The 20000-nt window shown below is 44.2% G+C and overlaps 1 protein-coding gene across 1 annotated transcript in view; it reads left to right on the top strand.

Annotated features, from left to right (window-relative positions):
• LOC310795759 (matrix metalloproteinase-17-like) overlaps positions 1–20000 on the top strand; it is a gene marked incomplete at both ends in the record, with an annotated part of 206176 nt that overhangs the window by 157974 nt on the left and 28202 nt on the right. Inside the window, 2 exons of the mRNA XM_083657836.1 lie at positions 13192–13368; positions 16377–16479. Coding sequence (XP_083513962.1) covers positions 13192–13368; positions 16377–16479 — 280 coding nt within the window. The remainder of the gene's footprint in view (positions 1–13191; positions 13369–16376; positions 16480–20000) is intronic.

The raw sequence follows: 20000 nt of genomic DNA, 5'->3' as shown, positions 1-20000 counted from the left end.
GTGTGTAGAATAGCTCCAGTACAGAGCAGGAAGTGTGTAGAATAGCTCCAGTACAGAGCAGGAAGTGTGTAGAATAGCTCCAGTACAGAGGAGGAAGTGTGTAGAATAGCTCCAGTACAGAGCAGGAAGTCTGTAGAATAGCTCCAGCACAGAGCAGGAAGTGTGTAGAATAGCTCCAGTACAGAGCAGGAAGTCTGTAGAATAGCTCCAGCACAGAGCAGGAAGTGTGTAGAATAGCTCCAGTACAGAGCAGGAAGTGTGTAGAATAGCTCCAGTACAGAGCAGGAAGTCTGTAGAATAGCTCCAGTACAGAGGAGGGACAGGGCCTGAAAACTGTGTTCAGGTTCTGCACCATCTAAGACGCCCAAAACTAGAACACTGCCTGTCAAACTTTGGACCCGAGCCATGCCTCTGCCCTTTGTTCCAAATTCTACAATGAATATTTAATTTGTTGGGAGATATGAAGATAAAGCCAAATGTTTGTTCCTGTGACTTTTTGTCAGTCATGACATGACATGATGTTGCCTCTCCCACACCTAGAAACACAAGAGAAACCAGACTACAGTAGAATCTGTAATGGCAAACAAACAGCTGCTGCATTCACAATCGATAACAGATTGATTTGGTCACAAAACGACACAGTGGTGAGTTTTTGCAGGGTTCTTGTGCTGCAGAAATATTGACACTACGATGAATTTAAGCTCAATCAGGTGGAAGAACTCCCAACAGCAGAGTCTCAAAAGTCAGTCCCTGTTTGGAGTGAAGGTCCATCCAGGATGCAGCACCTTCTAATATCACAGCTCAGAGATGCTGTGGTTCACCTGGCAGAGAGACAGATGGTCGTGTCTTGTGTGCAAATACCAGCACTGGTCACATGAATAATGTGCATTTGGTTAAAGGGTAGATGTTCGCTTCTTTACCCACCAGACTGGCTCATAGAGAAGAAACATGTCAGGTGACAACGAATAGGTGGAATTCTGGATTTTGGGGGATTTCTCCGCAGGACAGGTTCATCACACAACTGAGACTAAAACCTCAGGCTGAAGGACAATACGTTTATACAAATTAATGAATACACAATAAAGCCACACGTCTTAGCGCTGGGTATCGCCACTGATTTCCTGAATCGATTCGATTCCAATTCACAAGGTCACGATTCGATTTCCGATTTGATTTGATTCAATATCGATTCGGATATGAAAGAGATTCTCAGAAAACGAAGGCTGTAAATTGTACAAGGAAGCCTCTAACCTGGTGCGTTATTAAAATGATGAATGCTGTTCACTTTAAGAATTGGAAAGCAGTTACATGAATGTACTTTTGATCAAACACATTACAATCAATAATGATTGATTTAGGGGTGGAGGGGGGGCACAGTGGTGCAGAGTGGTAGCACTGTCGCCTCACAGGAAGAAGGTCCTGGGTTTGATTCCCGCCTGGGACGCTGTGGGCGCTGAGGGTGTGTCCCCATCCCCATGCCACCACCCAGGTGGGCTCCTCCAAAGGGCTTTTCTGTGCGGAGCTTGCATGTTCTCCCCATGCTCCCCTGGGGGTTCCTCCAGATAGGAACCCCCTTCTAAAAAAAAACATGCAAAAGAAAGATTTGATTTGAATCTGAAAATTATCTTTTTTTTTTTTTTTTTTTTTTTCACTTCCCCCCCTCCACAGGCAGGTCAGAGAACTGAATAAGCTACAGGATAGCTTCTGCTGGGCTGATTGACATTACCTGTCTGGCTGAATGTCAGGACATGATGCTTTATCATTGGGGGCTGGAGTTTGGCAGTCAAATATGACGCTCTCAGTCTCCTTACTATCCTGCTGGAAGATGGCACTTAAAAGGGGTTGGAGAGGGGGTGTGGGGGTGAGGCTGACTAGGGGTTGGAGAGGAGGTGTGAGGGTGAGGCTGACTGGGTCTGACTGGGTCAGAACCTGCCCGCGTCTCCTGCCTCTGCCCCGTCAAGGCTGTGAACCATATGTTACAGGACAGCAGCTCAATCTGCTCCAATTAGACCTCCCACCAGCAGGCCGCAGCAGAGGCAAGGCAGCTGCAGAGGTGTGGGTTAATGGGAACAGGGAGGTGAAGGAGCCAGCAGATGGATGTGTGGAGAAGAGAGAAAAATGAAGTGGGACACAGAGGGGTGTCAGAGGGTTGACCCGTCTGTATGACCACTATCTATTTCTCTCTATATCACCATCGCCTGCTTCCAACCAAGTAATAAACGATATTTTTTTTTTTATAGCTCATAGAGTTATAGGTAATAATAACATCTATTAGTCAGTAAGCTACTACAAAAATGTCAGCCAGGTATTATACACAGGGGGTTACTAAAGAATAAAACAGATAAAGGAAGCTAGGTAAAAATACACAAAAACATTTTTTTTAATAAAAATTCCAATTTAACGTATTCGACAATTCCAGTTTAGGGTGTAAACATTTACATTTTGAAAGATGTTCCATTCCATGTCAAAGATTTTCTTTACTGGGAGTAACTCATTATATTCAGACTAGAGATGGGCCGATACCGATACTGGTATCGGTACTTGGCGCCGATACCGTACTCAAGTACTCGTATCGGTATCGGGAGAACGTCCCGATACTCTGGCCCGAGTACTGTGTAATTTACAATTAATACAAAAACTCAGAGAGTTACAGAGAGAGTTACAGAGAGTGACTACTAAGCATTTATTTGACTGTTTACTATTATTTAACATACTGTTGTACTCAATTCTGTTTTGGGTTTTGGCTGTGCTGGTGTGTGCTGCTTAAAGAAGGTAAAGAAACTGTAAACAAATAAACAGTATCTTAAGAATCAGCAGTGTTATTATTTTCATTGTGGTAATTGAACATTACAGTATCATTAAAAGTACAAGGCATGACAATGAAACGAAATTGGGGGAAAAAAGGGGGTAAAATAAGTGGTTACTCAACAAAAACAAAAAGTACTCGTATCGGTACTCTGTATCGGCGAGTACCCAAAATTAAGTACTCGTACTCGTATTCGGTCTGAAAAAAATGGTATCGGCCCATCTCTAATTCAGACAGCCTTTGTTTAAAAAAAGTATGTTGACAAACATCTAAGACAGTAAAATAGCCATAGCGAATATATCATTATGTCATAAAAGCATTGCAAAACAATACATAGTGAAGTGATGTAAAACAGTAAGGGAATGCTGCAAATCAGTCAAAAACATAATATAATAATAATATAATATAATATAATATAATATAATATAATATAATATAATATAATATCATGTCAGTCCTTTAAGGGAAGACAGTGAGAGTGAAGAGATGCATGTTTTGTTTGATGTGAGCGCTGCGCTGCATACTTGCACTAAGTCCAATTCCGCGTTTGTAATCTGATTACTTCCTGTGGCTATTAAAGTGAATCTTGAATCTTGAATCTGACTGGTTTTCATGAATCGTCTTTCCCTGTTAGGAATCTTTGTTGTCAAGGTTACTTCCTAACCTTGCGAGGCAGCTGGATTCACGCGAGATCACGAGATCATGATCACACAATAATGAAAGCAAATCAAATCTATCGGTTTGAATCTGAACCGCTGGTGGTTGGCATCAGTCAGCGTCCTGCAGTATGAGGCATCTACGGGCAGGCTTTTGTTGTGATAGACAGATGGTTCATCCAATCACCTGCCAGGTATCTTTTTTTTTTTTAAGTGCCTGACCTTAGAGACCGTTTCCCCGAGTGACTCGGTCGCAGATGGTTATGTGAAAACAAACCACCTAGCAGCTTCAGGTTAGTTAGTACCTGCTTGTCATTCTTTCACACTGATCATCAAACCCACCAGACCAGATACACCAGACTATCTCAGCTGTAAAACAAGCATAGTCCTCTTCTACAATCATATCATTTATTTAATCTTCTGAAGAGGACTCATCTCAAATGTCTTAAAAAATGTATTTTCGTGGCTAATCAGTTTCCCCCTAGCTGTATATCTGGTGAAATTCCCTCCTCCTCCTCTTCTTCTACTTTGGTTTTGAAGGCAGTTAATGCTCCTCCTGATTGGAATGCGTTGCTTGCCCCGACTTTGCCCTTTCTCTTTGTGGACTAGCAGACTGAGACTAACAGACTGGAGCACTGAGGCAGAGAGGAGAGCAAGTTAATTAAACAGTTCTTCACGTCACACTCTGTCTGTCGGGCACCACCGTGCTGCAGTCTCACAGTCTGCTCATCTGCTCAACATCAGCTCGTCTCTAATAGATAATATAACTAAGATATAGTCTAAGCATCGTGCACGCCGATGTAGATGTCACCGCCTCTTTATATTGTCTTGCTTGTAAGACCGGAGACTTTTTTTTTCCCCAAAATGTTTTTATTTACAATTTGTTATCTTTACAATACATACAGACAAAACAACAACAACCACCACACCTCTGCTCCTCCAATTTGTACATAGGTAATCTTAAACCATATACATTTTTTTTAATTAAATGTCATACAGGTAAAGAAAATAAACAAATAACAAGGTATCAAAAAGACATTCTAGCTTCAGGAACTGCACTGCCATCACAAAACCTAGTTATTCGCTTGATCATCTGCTAAATTTAAATGACCAACATAACTAATGAATGGCATCCAAATATCTTCAAATATATGTTGTTTAGCTTTCAATATGTAAGTAATATTTTCTAGTGGAAGGTTTGACAGCATCTGTCTTATCCATTGAGTTGCGCTTGGTCTGTGAACCATTTTCCACAACAATGCAATACATTTTTTGGCATTGAGCAACCCGAGATCTATACATTTCATTTCACTTTTACTATAACTGTGATTCTCTGGGTATAAACCTAGCAGAAAATAAGACCGGAGACTTTAAGTCCCGTCTGGCTTAGCTACTGTATGTTCCTACAAAGGTATCGCATTCCTAAATTGTTGTTCTTAGCAACCTTCTCAACAGCTTAATAAGCTTGTGAGAAGCTGGAAACGTGTTAGGTCAGCCCAGAAGTTGAAAGGTGAATGTTGGTACTTCAGCAGATTGTGGAGTCATATATAATCTTCTTATGAAGGCTGGACCTTATCAGACACATAGCAGAGTAATTGCTTTTACTAATGCGTTATGCCCCCACAGGGCTGCACACTAGTGCTACAGATTTGCTAGCATATGCTATTAAAAATGATCTTGTGCTAAGAGAATTATGTATCCACTCACCCGGGTGCTATTGGAGATTAAGAAAATAGATTTCCTATTTATTATTGAAACATTCATGTTAAACGTGCTGGATAGTTTAATGAATAATAATGCATCATAGTTCATTTGCTATATTTTAAGTCAAATCTGTTGGCGCTCTGTCCAGAGTGCTCTGATCTGAAATCAATGGTCAGATTGAATTTATGAACACATTTAAAGATTTTTTTTTACCGTTTTGTTAAATAAAGCAATTTCTATTCTTAATTTAACGAAAAGAAGGGATAAGGATAGTACCAGATCAATAAGCAGTATCAGTAAGTACTAGGCTACCATTAAAACCTTAACAATTCCCATCCCGATCTACAGTATATGACCAAATTAATTTTGACCAATAAAGCATAATTATGTTTCACCGCTACCTGTGTGTGCTACTAAATGTTTCTTTGTGCTACTGAACTTTTTAGCTGACTAACATCAGTGCTAACACCTAATAAAGTAAGTGTACAGCCCTGCCCCACCACCACCCCTCAACTCCCCTTCCTCCAGTGCTCCAGTTGTAATGTGCATCATTAGTATTGAAACATTGTATTTTAAAAACAGCTGATCTAGCGGAATATTAGCGGTAAAGTCTCCCATTTAGCGAGCCAGTTAAGCCCTGCTGTTTGATTGACACTTCAGATATCCAGTTGAGTACATGAGAGCCGGGATCTTGGTGAAGTCAATTTAGGAAGTGAAGGTCTGGAATTGCTAATTGAGGCTAATTAAGCAGGACAGTTACTTTGTGTGCGTGTGCGTGCATGCGTGCGTGCGTACGTACGTGCGTGCGTGCGTGCGTGCGTACGTGTGTGTTATGCGGTGAGCACTGCCACCACACCACACTGCCAAACCGATTTATTACAATCATAAAACCACGATAACGCACACAGGAGGAACTGAGCGTCGCTAGTTAACCGAGAAAAACTGTCAAGCTAACTCGGTAACGGTAAGATACTGTAGGTAACGAACAGCTAATGCCTCTGGCTAGCAAGGCAGTTAGCCTACGCTGAAGCGGTATGGCTAAAGCTGAGTTCAATCATACCACATCAGAGGAAGAGGTGCAGCTTAGTATACTGTATTTACTGTGCATCAAACAAAGTTATTATGAGGCTTTTCAATATGTGTCAGTACTAGCCTATATCTTAAAGTCGAACTGAACCCGTTCGTCACGTGCGTCGCAGTCCGTTTCAGACTGAAAACATAATTTGTCTGAGATGACAAATTGAGAGGCGGGTCATAGTATCATGTCGATGATTTGATTTGACAATTCTGTCGACTGGCTTTGGCATTGGTCAATCATGGCGTGTTCCACCCCCAAATCGAGTGGGATTCAGCGTGTTGTCGTGCTACGCGAGTGGGATCCGCTGCTTCGTGCGGAGGGAACGGACAATCCGATGAATTGGTGCTGCCCGCCCGCCTGGAATCTCCGAGGGCAGACCCCTGACAACCACGCTCTCAAGCGCGCGCCTTTTACGCTATTTCTGTAAATACGATATCCCTGGAATGCACGTTTTAACGAGCCAGTTACATTTCTTTGCATTCTTAGAGATTATAGTTTTTGTTTTGTGTTCATGTTTCTAACAATTGGCCAAGTTAGTAGTTAGTTTATGGGATAGGAATTCTGCCAGATGACAGGCACTAGGTGCCATTTTCTACTTCATTTGGAAGAGAAAATTATCCTGAAATGAAGATTTGATTGACAGCTGCATGTCGTGATATGATTGGTTGAAATGGGGTAGAAATTTGATAGTACTGGGTGACATCAGCTTAACTGTACATTACTGTTATCAATGAAATCTTGAAAAATTAACTTTTGATGTGAAAAAGTGTGAAAAACTAAAGAAATTAGACTTTTGTGATTTTATTTGCATACATTATTAAATAGGTGCACTGCATACCAAAGGTATTTGAACTAAAAGAAAAGAAAAGTCATTTATGAGTTTAGCTCGACTTTAAGATACCCTAAAATCAATAATACTACCAGAAGTTGGACTAAAGTAAGTTCTTGTCTGAACATCTCCTGTGCCATCTCATATAATTTGGCTCGTGGCGGTTCTGTCTGTCTCTGTCCCTATGGACCCTTCCTAAATCAATCTGGTGCATCCAGCTAAATCTCTGAGCTGACTTTGTCCACAGGCGTTCAGTCTCATCTGTCACCTCAGAGACGAGAGGGACAGAGAGACACTGTGAATACGATGACATGGTGCCTGCTTTCTTCTCAACCTCTAGTTCTCTCAATCCTTCCTTTCATCCACCCTTCGTCTCTTCTGCGCCACCATGTGCTCCTGTAGATTAGAGTTGGCATTTGGGGCTTCTGAACATCCCCAGGTGGCTCCTGTGACCACGAGCGCACGCCCTCATCAGTGTCATTGTCTTTGACTGAGCATAACAGTGAGATGTTCCCAAGCCGAGGCCAACCTCAGGTTAACCGCATGCAGACTTAATGTTGAGCCTTTCCCCACCGAGGGACGCTAAGCTAGCTTGGCGCGACACGCTAGCACTCCAACATTTTTGCAAAAGTAAATCTCCGAGCTGTATGTTTTTGTCTTGCTTAGCAGAGCCAGACAAGGAGGTTTTTGGAGGCTTTTCCTTCCCCTTTCTTTTGGAGCTGAATGCCGGGGGGAAATCTAGCTTTCATAGCCCTGCAGCCTCTTTAGGCGTGTTTCCGCACGCAGCTTTTGATTGGCAGTCCTGCGGCTCAGGGGGCACCATAGTTATCTCACTAGCACATAGCTAACGATATGTGATGCCCCGCCCCCAGCGCTGTCTGCCCCGCCCCCAGCGCTGTCTGCCACGCCTCTTCATGTGCACCATATGGAGATCAGTCCCAAAAGGGATAAACATGCAAACAACAGGGGTTACACTGATTCTACACAAGCAGTGTTTGGGGTAACTCATTATGCAAATAACCACTATAGATGACAATAACAACGGAAAATAATAAAATGTTGAATTTTGGAGGGTTTACACTGACTTCAAGGCGGTTGAAATTATTTTTCGGGATGGTTCCGCGGCGGTGATGTCATTTTGCTACTGCAGTTATTTTGGTGAAAGTAATGCAAAAGTAGTGTAATAAGTAACGAGTTACTCTACACAGACAGTAATATTGTAAAGTAACTTATTACTTTCAAATCAACGTAACTAGTAATATGTAGTATATTACATTTTGAAAGTAACTTGCCCAACAGTGTACAGAAGTCACCAGCTTTTAACAGCAAGATGAGCTGCAGTGAGGCTGCAGATGAGATAGTGCAGCAGGTTGCAGTCAGGAAATTAATGATTTGAAGCTGTTGCAGAAGCGAAAGAAAGATGTGGGAGGAGAAGTTTGGAGAGGCTCTGCTGGACGACTGTCTGAAAGTGTCAAAGAGGTTCTGGAAAACCATTCGGTGACACAGGAGGGAACGGACATCATAGAAGCTGTTTTGAGCAGGGGACTGAAAAACACTTACCTCAACTGGGGATCTTGTTGGAAGCTGGGACGAGCACTTTGAGGAAATCCTAAACCGGATAGCCATGGTCAGAAGATTCAGAAGCGCCACCTTCAATGTGGCCGTTGGACTCAGACAGGTGTGCGTGCGCCTTGTCCCCTCTCCCGTTTGTGATCTTCATGTTCAATATATCAAGGTGCAGCCAAGGTCTGCAGAGTGTCATTGTGACATTTCGGTGGCATTTCTGTCACTTCATCAGAACCTTCATCAGAACCTGACTCCTCCCACCTTCATGCTTCAGCAGCCAGGCCCTGACGGTCACCTTCACACTGGATGTGTCGTGGTGCATACTGACACTGACACTGACACTGACACTGTATGTTGCATGACAATGACTCACGCCACAGCCACATGTACATGTATAGAGAGTTAGAATGAAAGCTGTTAGAGCTTCTTTTTTATAGCTTCTTTTTTTTCCTCCTTCTTGAGGCAATTATATCAATTGGCCAGATTATCATCCCCCAAAAACACTTGGTAAACTCTTTGAATAGGATCTGTTCATGCATTCATCACTTATTGAATCCATGGAAATAGCACAGAGCATGGCTGTGTTTTGCGCCATGCACTTTTGACCTTGACTTTGACCTTTTGGCCATGGCAACAGAGGCCATGTCCTCCGTTGCTCCTCCCTCTGGCCGTGATGCCCTGAGATCCCTGAGGCCACCTTGGCAGCAGTGCCCTGCTACATGTAGCAGCCTGCTACATGTAGCAGGCTGCTACTGTCAGTTGCTTTAAAAGCGTCAGTGGTCTCAGGTTAATGTAGCCTGCTGCCCTATGCAGAGGATGTATCATTGGCTCATTTTAAGACACATTTGAGAAGAAATCGCTCTTCATGATGTCAAAAATGAAATGTGGCCTTTGTGCCCTAAAAAATAAAATATGCTCATTACTGTTTTGCTTCCACCTGTTACCCTGCCTTTTTGACACAAAATGGTCCCCATGAAAAAAGGGTCTATTGCACTATGGTGTGTAGGGGTGTCACGATACACTCAGTTCACGATACGATACGTATCACGATACTGCGTTCACGATAACGATACGATACGATACGATTTTAACAATATTTTTTTAAACTTGAATAATGACAATATATGACTGGAAAAGTAGTATTTTATTTGAAATGCACAAATACAAAACATGCTGTTGTGGGAAATTGTTATTACAATAACAACTAGAAAAAACATGAGATTGGAGATAAGGCTTATCTTGAAATAGAATGAGTTACACCGTCACTTAGATTTACTTTGAACTAAAAGGTTTCTCAGCAGTATAAATTCTCATTATGCATCTTCAGTTTTTCTTCAAACTCAAACAACAAGACTTTTCTTAATCTATTTTTTATGCATCTTCAGTTTTTCCTGTCAAGTAAACAGTTTTGCCAGAAACTCAATTGATTGGTTTCTCTCCTGTATAACTTCTCATGTGTCTCTTCAGAGACTTGTTCAACTGAACTACTTTCCACACATTGAACTTCAACAAACAAAGACGTTTCTTAGTCTATTTTTTGAAAAAAAAAAAAAATTTTTTTTTTTTTTTGCGATATGAGATTTCATCTCAACGATACATATCGTGACGTTTTACTATCGCGAAATTTCGTGGGACGATATATTGTGACACCCCTAATGGTGTGTGATCTTTACTGACACACCCACTACTGCAACTCTCCTCCCACTTAGATTACTGACACACCCACTACTGCAACTCTCCTCCCACTTAGATTACGGACACACCCACTACTGCAACTCTCCTCCCACTTAGATTACGGACACACCCACTACTACAACTCTCCTCCCACTTAGATTACGGACACACCCACTACTGCAACTCTCCTCCCACTTAGATTACTGACACACCCACTACTACAACTCTCCTCCCACTTAGATTACTGACACACCCCCTACTGCAACTCTCCTCCCACTTAGATTACTGACACACCCACTACTGCAACTCTCCTCCCACTTAGATTACTGACACACCCACTACTGCAACTCTCCTCCCACTTAGATTACTGACACACCCCCTACTGCAACTCTCCTCCCACTTAGATTACTGACACCCCCACTACTGCAACTCTCCTCCCACTTAGATTACTGACACACCCCCTACTGCAACTCTCCTCCCACTTAGATTACTGACACCCCCACTACTGCAACTCTCCTCCCACTTAGATTACTGACACACACCCACTACTGCAACTCTCCTCCCACTTAGATTACTGACACCCCCACTACTGCAACTCTCCTCCCACTTAGATTACTGACACCCCCACTACTGCAACTCTCCTCCCACTTAGATTACTGACACACCCACTACTGCAACTCTCCTCCCACTTAGATTACTGACACACCCACTACTGCAACTCTCCTCCCACTTAGATTACGGACACACCCACTACTGCAACTCTCCTCCCACTTAGATTACGGACACACCCACTACTGCAACTCTCCTCCCACTTAGATTACGGACACACCCACTACTACAACTCTCCTCCCACTTAGATTACGGACACACCCACTACTGCAACTCTCCTCCCACTTAGATTACTGACACACCCACTACTGCAACTCTCCTCCCACTTAGATTACTGACACACCCACTACTGCAACTCTCCTCCCACTTAGATTACGGACACACCCACTACTGCAACTCTCCTCCCACTTAGATTACTGACACACCCACTACTACAACTCTCTTCCCACTTAGATTACTGACACACCCCCTACTGCAACTCTCCTCCTGCTTAGATTCACGATAAGTCACCGAAATAACAGGTGCAGGTGAACGAAAACATTTGCCACTTTGCTGTCACAAAGCCACGCTGTGTGCCGTCTTGAAAAGAGTCCTTAATGTTCAGATTATTTTAAAAGCAGTTGGTTGCCTTTTTAGTCTCCATACTTCCTCCTTTCATTTCCTCCAAACTAGGCATTGTAGTATTGTAACTAGGTCATCTTCCAAACTGCAGTGCCACACACACACACACACACACACACACACACACACACACACACACACACACACACACACACACACACACACACACACAGCATACACAGGAAACAAGGGTGACCTGATCACATTCCATAATTGTTTCTCTGATCTAATATCCTGCTCTACTAAACAGATCCAGATCACATTAATGAGGCTGACAAATATGCAATTTCCAAAAGTGGAGGGGACATGTCCCTCTGTCACCAGGGAGGGACATGTCCCTCTGTCACCAGGGAGGGACATGTCCCTCTGTCACCAGGGAGGGGACATGTCCCTCTGTCACCAGGGAGGGGACATGTCCCTCTGTCACCAGGGAGGGGACATGTCCCTCTGTCACCAGGGAGGGGACATGTCCCTCTGTCACCAGGGAGGGGACATGTCCCTCTGTCACCAGGGAGGGGACATGTCCCTCTGTCACCAGGGAGGGGACATGTCCCTCTGTCACCAGGGAGGGACATGTCCCTCTGTCACCAGGGAGGGGACATGTCCCTCTGTCACCAGGGAGGGGACATGTCCCTCTGTCACCAGGGAGGGGACATGCCAGGGAGGGGACATGTCCCTCTGTCACCAGGGAGGGGACATGTCCCTCTGTCACCAGGGAGGGGACATGTCCCTCTGTCACCAGGGAGGGGACATGTCCCTCTGTCACCAGGGAGGGGACATGTCCCTCTGTCACCAGGGAGGGACATGTCCCTCTGTCACCAGGGAGGGGACATGTCCCTCTGTCACCAGGGAGGGGACATGTCCCTCTGTCACCAGGGAGGGGACATGTCCCTCTGTCACCAGAGAGGGGACATGTCCCTCTGTCACCAGGGAGGGGACATGTCCCTCTGTCACCAGGGAGGGACATGTCCCTCTGTCACCAGGGAGGGGACATGTCCCTCTGTCACCAGGGAGGGGACATGTCCCTCTGTCACCAGGGAGGGGACATGTCCCTCTGTCACCAGAGAACTCTGTCCCACTTTCTCTCTCCTCTTTCTCTTTGTTTCACTTTGTTTTGATGTGTTTCACTCACTTTTCCTCTTGTGTGACTCAGTAAAGAAAGTTAAGTAGTTAAGTCTGTCTGTGTCTCTCTCTGTCTGTCTCTGTTTGTCTTTCTCTCTCTCTGTCTGTCTCTCTGTCTCAATTCAGTTCAAATCAATGGGCTATTATACATGATGTACTGTACATGTGTATGTGTACCTATTGTCAAAGCATACACCAAATACAACGATAAGATCAGATAAGATAAGATAAGATAAGAGGATTTAAGATTTTTTTTTGAAATTATACAACAGAGGAGAGTCTTCTTTACATTGAATATTGGTAAATAATAATGATGATGATATCAGCATTTCATCGTTATAGGAATATCACGTGCGTTCATTTCTAGCTCGGCTTCTCACACACATGCAGTTGAGCAACTGTGCGCCGTGTTATAGAAGGATTCTGAGACATTGTGAGACATGACTAGCAATGATAGCAATACATAAACACAAATGTGCCATAAATCATTTTGAACTAAAAGTCTCTCTCTCCCCGTCTTGCTCAGACTCCCATGGGATGGATCTGTTTGCGGTTGCAGTTCATGAATTTGGTCATGCCATCGGCTTGGTCCATACTTCAGCCATCGAGTCCATAATGAGACCCTACTACCAGGGTCCAGTGGGAGACCCCCTGAAGTATGACCTGCCCTATGAAGACAAGGTCCGCGTCTGGCAACTCTACGGTATGGACCAACACCCACACACCTCTCTATCAGAGTCCTGCGCGGGTCTGATTTTCAAGACCCGGTTCCGCCCGGCCCCGCGACGTGCAGTACCGACCCCGCTCCGCGAACCCGCACATATGATCAATCAGTACCGCAACCCACCCCGCCCCGCAGACATGAGACCCGCCCCCCGACCCGGAACCGCATATATATAATAACCGTTAATCTGCAGTGCAAACATTTTGTAGTGAACCTAATGAAACTGCCACCCTTTCACACGAGAGGCGAACAGCAGTCTTTCTGGCCGAGACTCATCAGCTGATGTACGTTAATTAGCTTTTAGCAGCTGCTAGCTCACTAACCAGCTGGATAGCTCTGCTATCAGACACACAGACAGTTACAGCAAGCAAAGTGACTTACCAGCTATTTCCAATATGTCCGGTATAATCCATACTGCCTTTATGATCGCTGTTGGAGGAACGTAAATCCACGTTGGGATGAGACCTCTCCACTTTCACGCTATCCATCCATGACATGTTGTTGCCTGTTGCTATGAAAACAGCCAGTGTGTATGTTTGACTGGAAGCTAACGTTAGCCTACTATATTATCTGTCCGACTCGTATTGTCTCCAATCAATCACCTTGACCGCAGCTGAGTTTTGAATGTTTTGTGCATTCCATATAGCGTCACACATTGCACAGTATGCGCATACTTGAAACGATGCCGGTTATGTAAACAAATTAGCGAAAACGTGCGTCAGAAACTTTTCTCCTGTTCGAGTCAGACCAGCTGCCAGACACCCCCCCTGCCAGACACACCTTCCCCCTGCCAGACACACCCCCTGCCAGACACACCTTCCCCCTGCCAGACACACCTCCTGCCTCCATCTGAGTGCAACAGAAAAACATACATGGCTCATACGTCGTCGTTGTTCCACCCGCTGCCCGTCCGCATTTATTAATTTTTACCCGCCGCCCGACCCACCAATTTACAGAAGTGTATTTTTTACCCGCCCCCCGCGTTTTTTTGTTAGTTTTTTTGGAACCCCGACCCGGTGCAGGACTCTGCTCTCTATATGCGTGGTACTGTTTGTGCGTGTGTGTGTGGGGGGGTTCTCCCATCATCATTCTGCTCCAGAGAACACACCCGTAGATAGCCCCAGAGAACACACCTGTAGATAACCCCAGAGAACACACCCGTAGATAGCCCCAGAGAACACACCTGTAGATAGCCCCAGAGAACACACCCGTAGATAGCCCCAGAGAACACACCCGTAGATAGCCCCAGGGAACACACCTGTAGATAACCCCAGAGAACACACCTGTAGATAACCCCAGAGAACACACCTGTAGATAACCCCAGAGAACACACCCGTAGATAGCCCCAGAGAACACACCTGTAGATAACCCCAGAGAACACACCCGTAGATAGCCCCAGGGAACACACCTGTAGATAGCCCCAGAGAACACACCTGTAGATAACCCCAGAGAACACACCTGTAGATAACCCCAGAGAACACACCTGTAGATAACCCCAGAGAACACACCTGTAGATAACCCCAGAGAACACACCTGTAGATAACCCCAGAGAACACACCTGTAGATAACCCCAGAGAACACACCTGTAGATAACCCCAGAGAACACACCTGTAGATAGCCCCAGAGAACACACCCGTAGATAACCCCAGAGAACACACCCGTAGATAGCCCCAGAGAACACACCTGTAGGAAGGAGAAGGAGAGCCAGCTGGCTCTCCTTCTCCTTCAAGTATTCTCCTGTGCCGTGCACCTAAACTCTTAAAACACAGGTGAGTGTGCTCGCTGCTGGCTGCTTGCCAGTTTGTTTGAACACCTCTCTACATACATACACATAATGCCCCTTTACTCCCATGAGCCTCTGCTGTAATGACTCCTGCTTCCTGGTTGGTGGTGTAAAGATGAGCCCAGCAGCCAGAGGGCGCTGAGGCTTCCCATCCCAGTAAGCAGCAGCTGATAACTTCTATCCACCTTATTTCTAGCTGCCATGATGCCTATGGGTGCTTCTTCTGGTGTAATAGACGGTTTTAACTTGACAAAAAACCCCGTCTATGAGGGTTTTACAGCAGAGCCATTCTGCTCTACAGCCGTAAGGGTTAATATGTCACTTTTATAAGTTTAGAAAATAAATTAGACGGTCAAAGTAACCATTTAGATTACCCTTGTGTGCTCAGTTTATCAAATAACGGCTATTTAGAAATCTGGTTTTCGTTTTCAGCTTTATTTTATCCATTAAATGTTATGTTCGGGTGCTGGGATAACGTAATGCATTATGGGTAGTCGGCTACTGTGGCTAATGCTAGCGGCTAGCGTTAGTTACTTTACATGGCAGTAAAACGCCACTGAATGACCAAATTGATTTAACTTTTAACCATTTTGAGTAACACTGTTTCCATATGGACCCCCAGCGTTGGTTAGTTGTTTATAACGTGACTATATTTATAACTTTTATAACGTACTCCAGTTTCCAGTTTATAATTGGGGTCTGCAGCCGAGTATAACAAAGGAAACGGCAAGCTGCAACAATAAGTCACGTTAAACCGGACCTTGTACCCACAATTATTTTTACAGTGGGGCATTCAAAAAGAAGGTGGATACAGGAAGGTTATTGATTTAATTAAAGCATCAGTGGGAGTCAGGAGGGACTTAATTGGCCGTCTTTATGGCGTATGACCTTATCGCACCGCTCTGTGATAAGGGTTGATAACCATGATCATAAAGAGGGAATTGGAGGAAAGAACTGTGAGAGAGGGGACATGAAGCCAGCAATTGAATTGAATTAAGATGGTTGGAGAAAGAGAACACAGAAACACAAAGAAAGAAAGAAAGAAAGAAAGAAAGAAAGAAAGAAAGAAAGAAAGAAAGAAAGAAAAAGCAGCAATGAGGCAAGAAATGGGGAATACGTATAATTAATATTCAGAATCAGCAGAATGTTATTGCCTTCGTTGTAGGTTTATTTGACTTGACCTTTGACCCCATATCCTTCCTAGGGGTCAGAGACTCCGTGTCCCACACCAATCGACCAGGCAACCCCTCCCAGACGGATGAGCCACCCGTCCTGCTGGACCTTCCTGAAAACAGATCCACTGTCCTGTAAGTACAACACAGAGAGATCTACTGTCCTGTAAGTACAACACAGAGAGATCTACTGTCCTGTAAGTACAACACAGAGAGATCTACTGTCCTGTAAGTAGAGCACTTCAACAGATCCACTGTCCTGTACGTACAGTACAACACAGAGTGATCTACTGTCCTGTAAGTACAACACAGAGAGATCTACTGTCCTGTAAGTACAACACAGAGAGATCTACTGTCCTGTGAGTACAACACAGAGAGATCCACTGTCCTGTAAGTACAACACAGAGAGATCTACTGTCCTGTAAGTACAACACAGAGAGATCTACTGTCCTGTGAGTACAACACAGAGAGATCCACTGTCCTGTAAGTACAACACAGAGAGATCTACTGTCCTGCAAGTACAACACAGAGAGATCTACTGTCCTGTAAGTACAACACAGAGAGATCTACTGTCCTGTAAGTACAACACAGAGAGATCTACTGTCCTGTAAGTACAACACAGAGAGATCTACTGTCCTGTAAGTACAACACAGAGAGATCTACTGTCCTGTAAGTACAACACAGAGAGATCTACTGTCCTGTAACTACCAACACAGAGAGATCTACTGTCCTGTAAGTACAACACAGAGAGATCTACTGTCCTGTAAGTACAACACAGAGAGATCTACTGTCCTGTAAGTACAACACAGAGTGATCTACTGTCCTGTAAGTACAACACAGAGAGATCTACTGTCCTGTAAATACAACACAGAGAGATCTACTGTCCTGTAAGTACAACACAGAGAGATCTACTGTCCTGTAAGTACAACACAGAGAGATCTACTGTCCTGTAAGTACAACACAGAGAGATCTACTGTCCTGTAAGTACCAACACAGAGAGATCTACTGTCCTGTAAGTACAACACAGAGAGATCTACTGTCCTGTAAGTACAACACAGAGAGATCTACTGTCCTGTAAGTACAACACAGAGAGATCTACTGTCCTGTAAGTACCAACACAGAGAGATCTACTGTCCTGTAAGTACCAACACAGAGAGATCTACTGTCCTGTAAGTACAACACAGAGAGATCTACTGTCCTGTAAGTACCAACACAGAGAGATCTACTGTCCTACCCTGTGCCAGCCGAAAATCTTCTAAGTGCTGACACCAGAGAGGCTGAATAGCGCAGTGAGTCACTGCGCTTTTAGCCTCTCTGGTGTCAGCACTTAGAAAAAAAACCAAAAAAATTCTCATTCAGGGCCAATGACGTCTTTGACGTCTTATCAGGAATAGCCCAGAGGGCCAATGACGTGTTTGACGTGTTTTTGTTTTTATTACTGCAGGGCGTAGTTAAAACACTTCCCCAGCCTGTCACATGGTATCAGGTCCCTAGCATCTAAGACAACACGTGAACAAACACATACCGCAGCTGTTGTTTTGAAATTGAGCAGGAGGAATATCAGAAAACGATAAGGAGCTTGCCTTGTGCTGACAGGAGAAACCCCATTGAAACGCCCCTCGCGCGCTGCAGGAGCTGCTCGCTTTCCTGTGTGCCAGCCGGAGAAAACCGGAGAAAGTAATCCACAGATGCGTTTGATCATCGGAGGAATGAGGAAATGATCGATCAGCAGTGATCAGAGGGCGGTGAGGACGTGTTGAATAGCCGAGGGGAAAACGGCAACGATAGCAGGGAGAATATGACAGGGCACATGGACGAGCAGCACATGAACAGCTAGGCAGGCAGCTGCCCGTTCTCAAGAGCTTCATGAAATCGCTGGACTGCGTGCCCTCCAGTGTAGTGTCTCTGCTCCAGTAACCTCGCGTACTGCTCCAGTGTTGCTCCTGGCCAATCCCGGCGCCACAGGGCGTGGTTATTGCTTATCCTATGTGGGGTTAGAAATCACGCAACGAAGGGGGATCGTGTGTGTGTGTGTGTGTGTGTGTGTGTGTGTGTCTGTGTGTGTGTGTGTGTGTGTGTGTGTGTGTGTGTCTGTCTGTCTGTCTGTCTGTCTGTCTGTCTGTCTGTCTGTCTGTCGGTGTGTCTGTCTGTCTGTCTCTCTGTCTGTCTGTCTGTGTGTCTGTCTGCACACTCACTCACACTGCTATATTGTTGAATGTAAAAAAAAAGCACTTCATGTGTATATATATATATATATATATATATTTTTTTTTTCATTTGTGTCATAACGAATAGTATTTACATGTCTGATGTCAATACAGTTCAAAATAAAAGAATTGAGAGCGAGTTCTGCTTGAGAATGTATATTTTACAGAAATTGCATTTGCTCCTGTTTGTCATCTGAGAGAGAGACATTTTGGGTGAAAACAGGGTGTATATAAATGGATATAAGTAGAGTACAGAACATGCTAAAAGCTAACTTTTTTTTTCCTGGTGAACCCAGAGACGTACATCTTCATTTTGAGGTATTGCAAATCACTCTGGTGCTAATAGATAATTTACTGTGGGTCTTGAAAGATGACCAACAATTATGAAAATCTTTGGCCTGTGCTAAATATTGGCAGTCCTAAACTGGCCCTGAATGAGTTAAGTACAACACAGAGAGATCTACTGTCCTGTAAGTACAACACAGAGAGATCTACTGTCCTGTAAGTACAACACAGAGAGATCTACTGTCCTGTAAGTACAACACAGAGAGATCTACTGTCCTGTAAGTACAACACAGAGAGATCTACTGTCCTGTAAGTACCAACACAGAGAGATCTACTGTCCTGTAAGTACCAACACAGAGAGATCTACTGTCCTGTAAGTACAACACAGAGAGATCTACTGTCCTGTAAGTACAACACAGAGAGATCTACTGTCCTGTAAGTACAACACAGAGAGATCTACTGTCCTGTAAGTACAACACAGAGAGATCTACTGTCCTGTAAGTACAACACAGAGAGATCTACTGTCCTGTAAGTACAACACAGAGTGATCTACTGTCCTGTAAGTACAACACAGAGAGATCTACTGTCCTGTAAGTACAACACAGAGAGATCTACTGTCCTGTAAGTACAACACAGAGAGATCTACTGTCCTGTAAGTACAACAGAGAGAGATCTACTGTTCCAGGAGTATAACACAGAAATAGAATCCATAGAATGAGGCTGAGGAGCGCTGCTTTGCTTAGCAGGTATCAACTCTTTGGAGTCAAGGTTCACATGAAGTTCTCAGTGGTAAAGTAGGCTGATTTCCCCAAGAGAATAGTCCAATGCTCACGTCTTTGTTGAAAAGGTGAAAAAGCCTCTCATATATGGGCTCTGCCTGCCTACGCATTTCAACTATACAGTCTCCTAGTGTAAATGTGTAGGCGTAGCCCAGATATCACAGGTGTTCACCTTTTCCACACAGAACTGTGCATTGGACGATTCTCTTGGGTAGATCAGCCCACAAACCACCTTAACCACAAACACGCTTCACACCCTCTTTTGCCTGTTGATATGTAAATAGATCCAAAAAGGTTCATTTAGTCTGAACTGATGAAATATTTACTCAATGTTCTTATAAACAGACTAGTGTTTTCTTTTTGTACCTTGATGTTTCGACGGCTG

This window comes from Poromitra crassiceps (genome assembly GCF_964638095.1).
Source record: "Poromitra crassiceps genome assembly, chromosome: 21".
Taxonomy (NCBI): domain Eukaryota; kingdom Metazoa; phylum Chordata; class Actinopteri; order Beryciformes; family Melamphaidae; genus Poromitra; species Poromitra crassiceps.
This window is presented reverse-complemented; position numbering and strand designations above follow the sequence as displayed.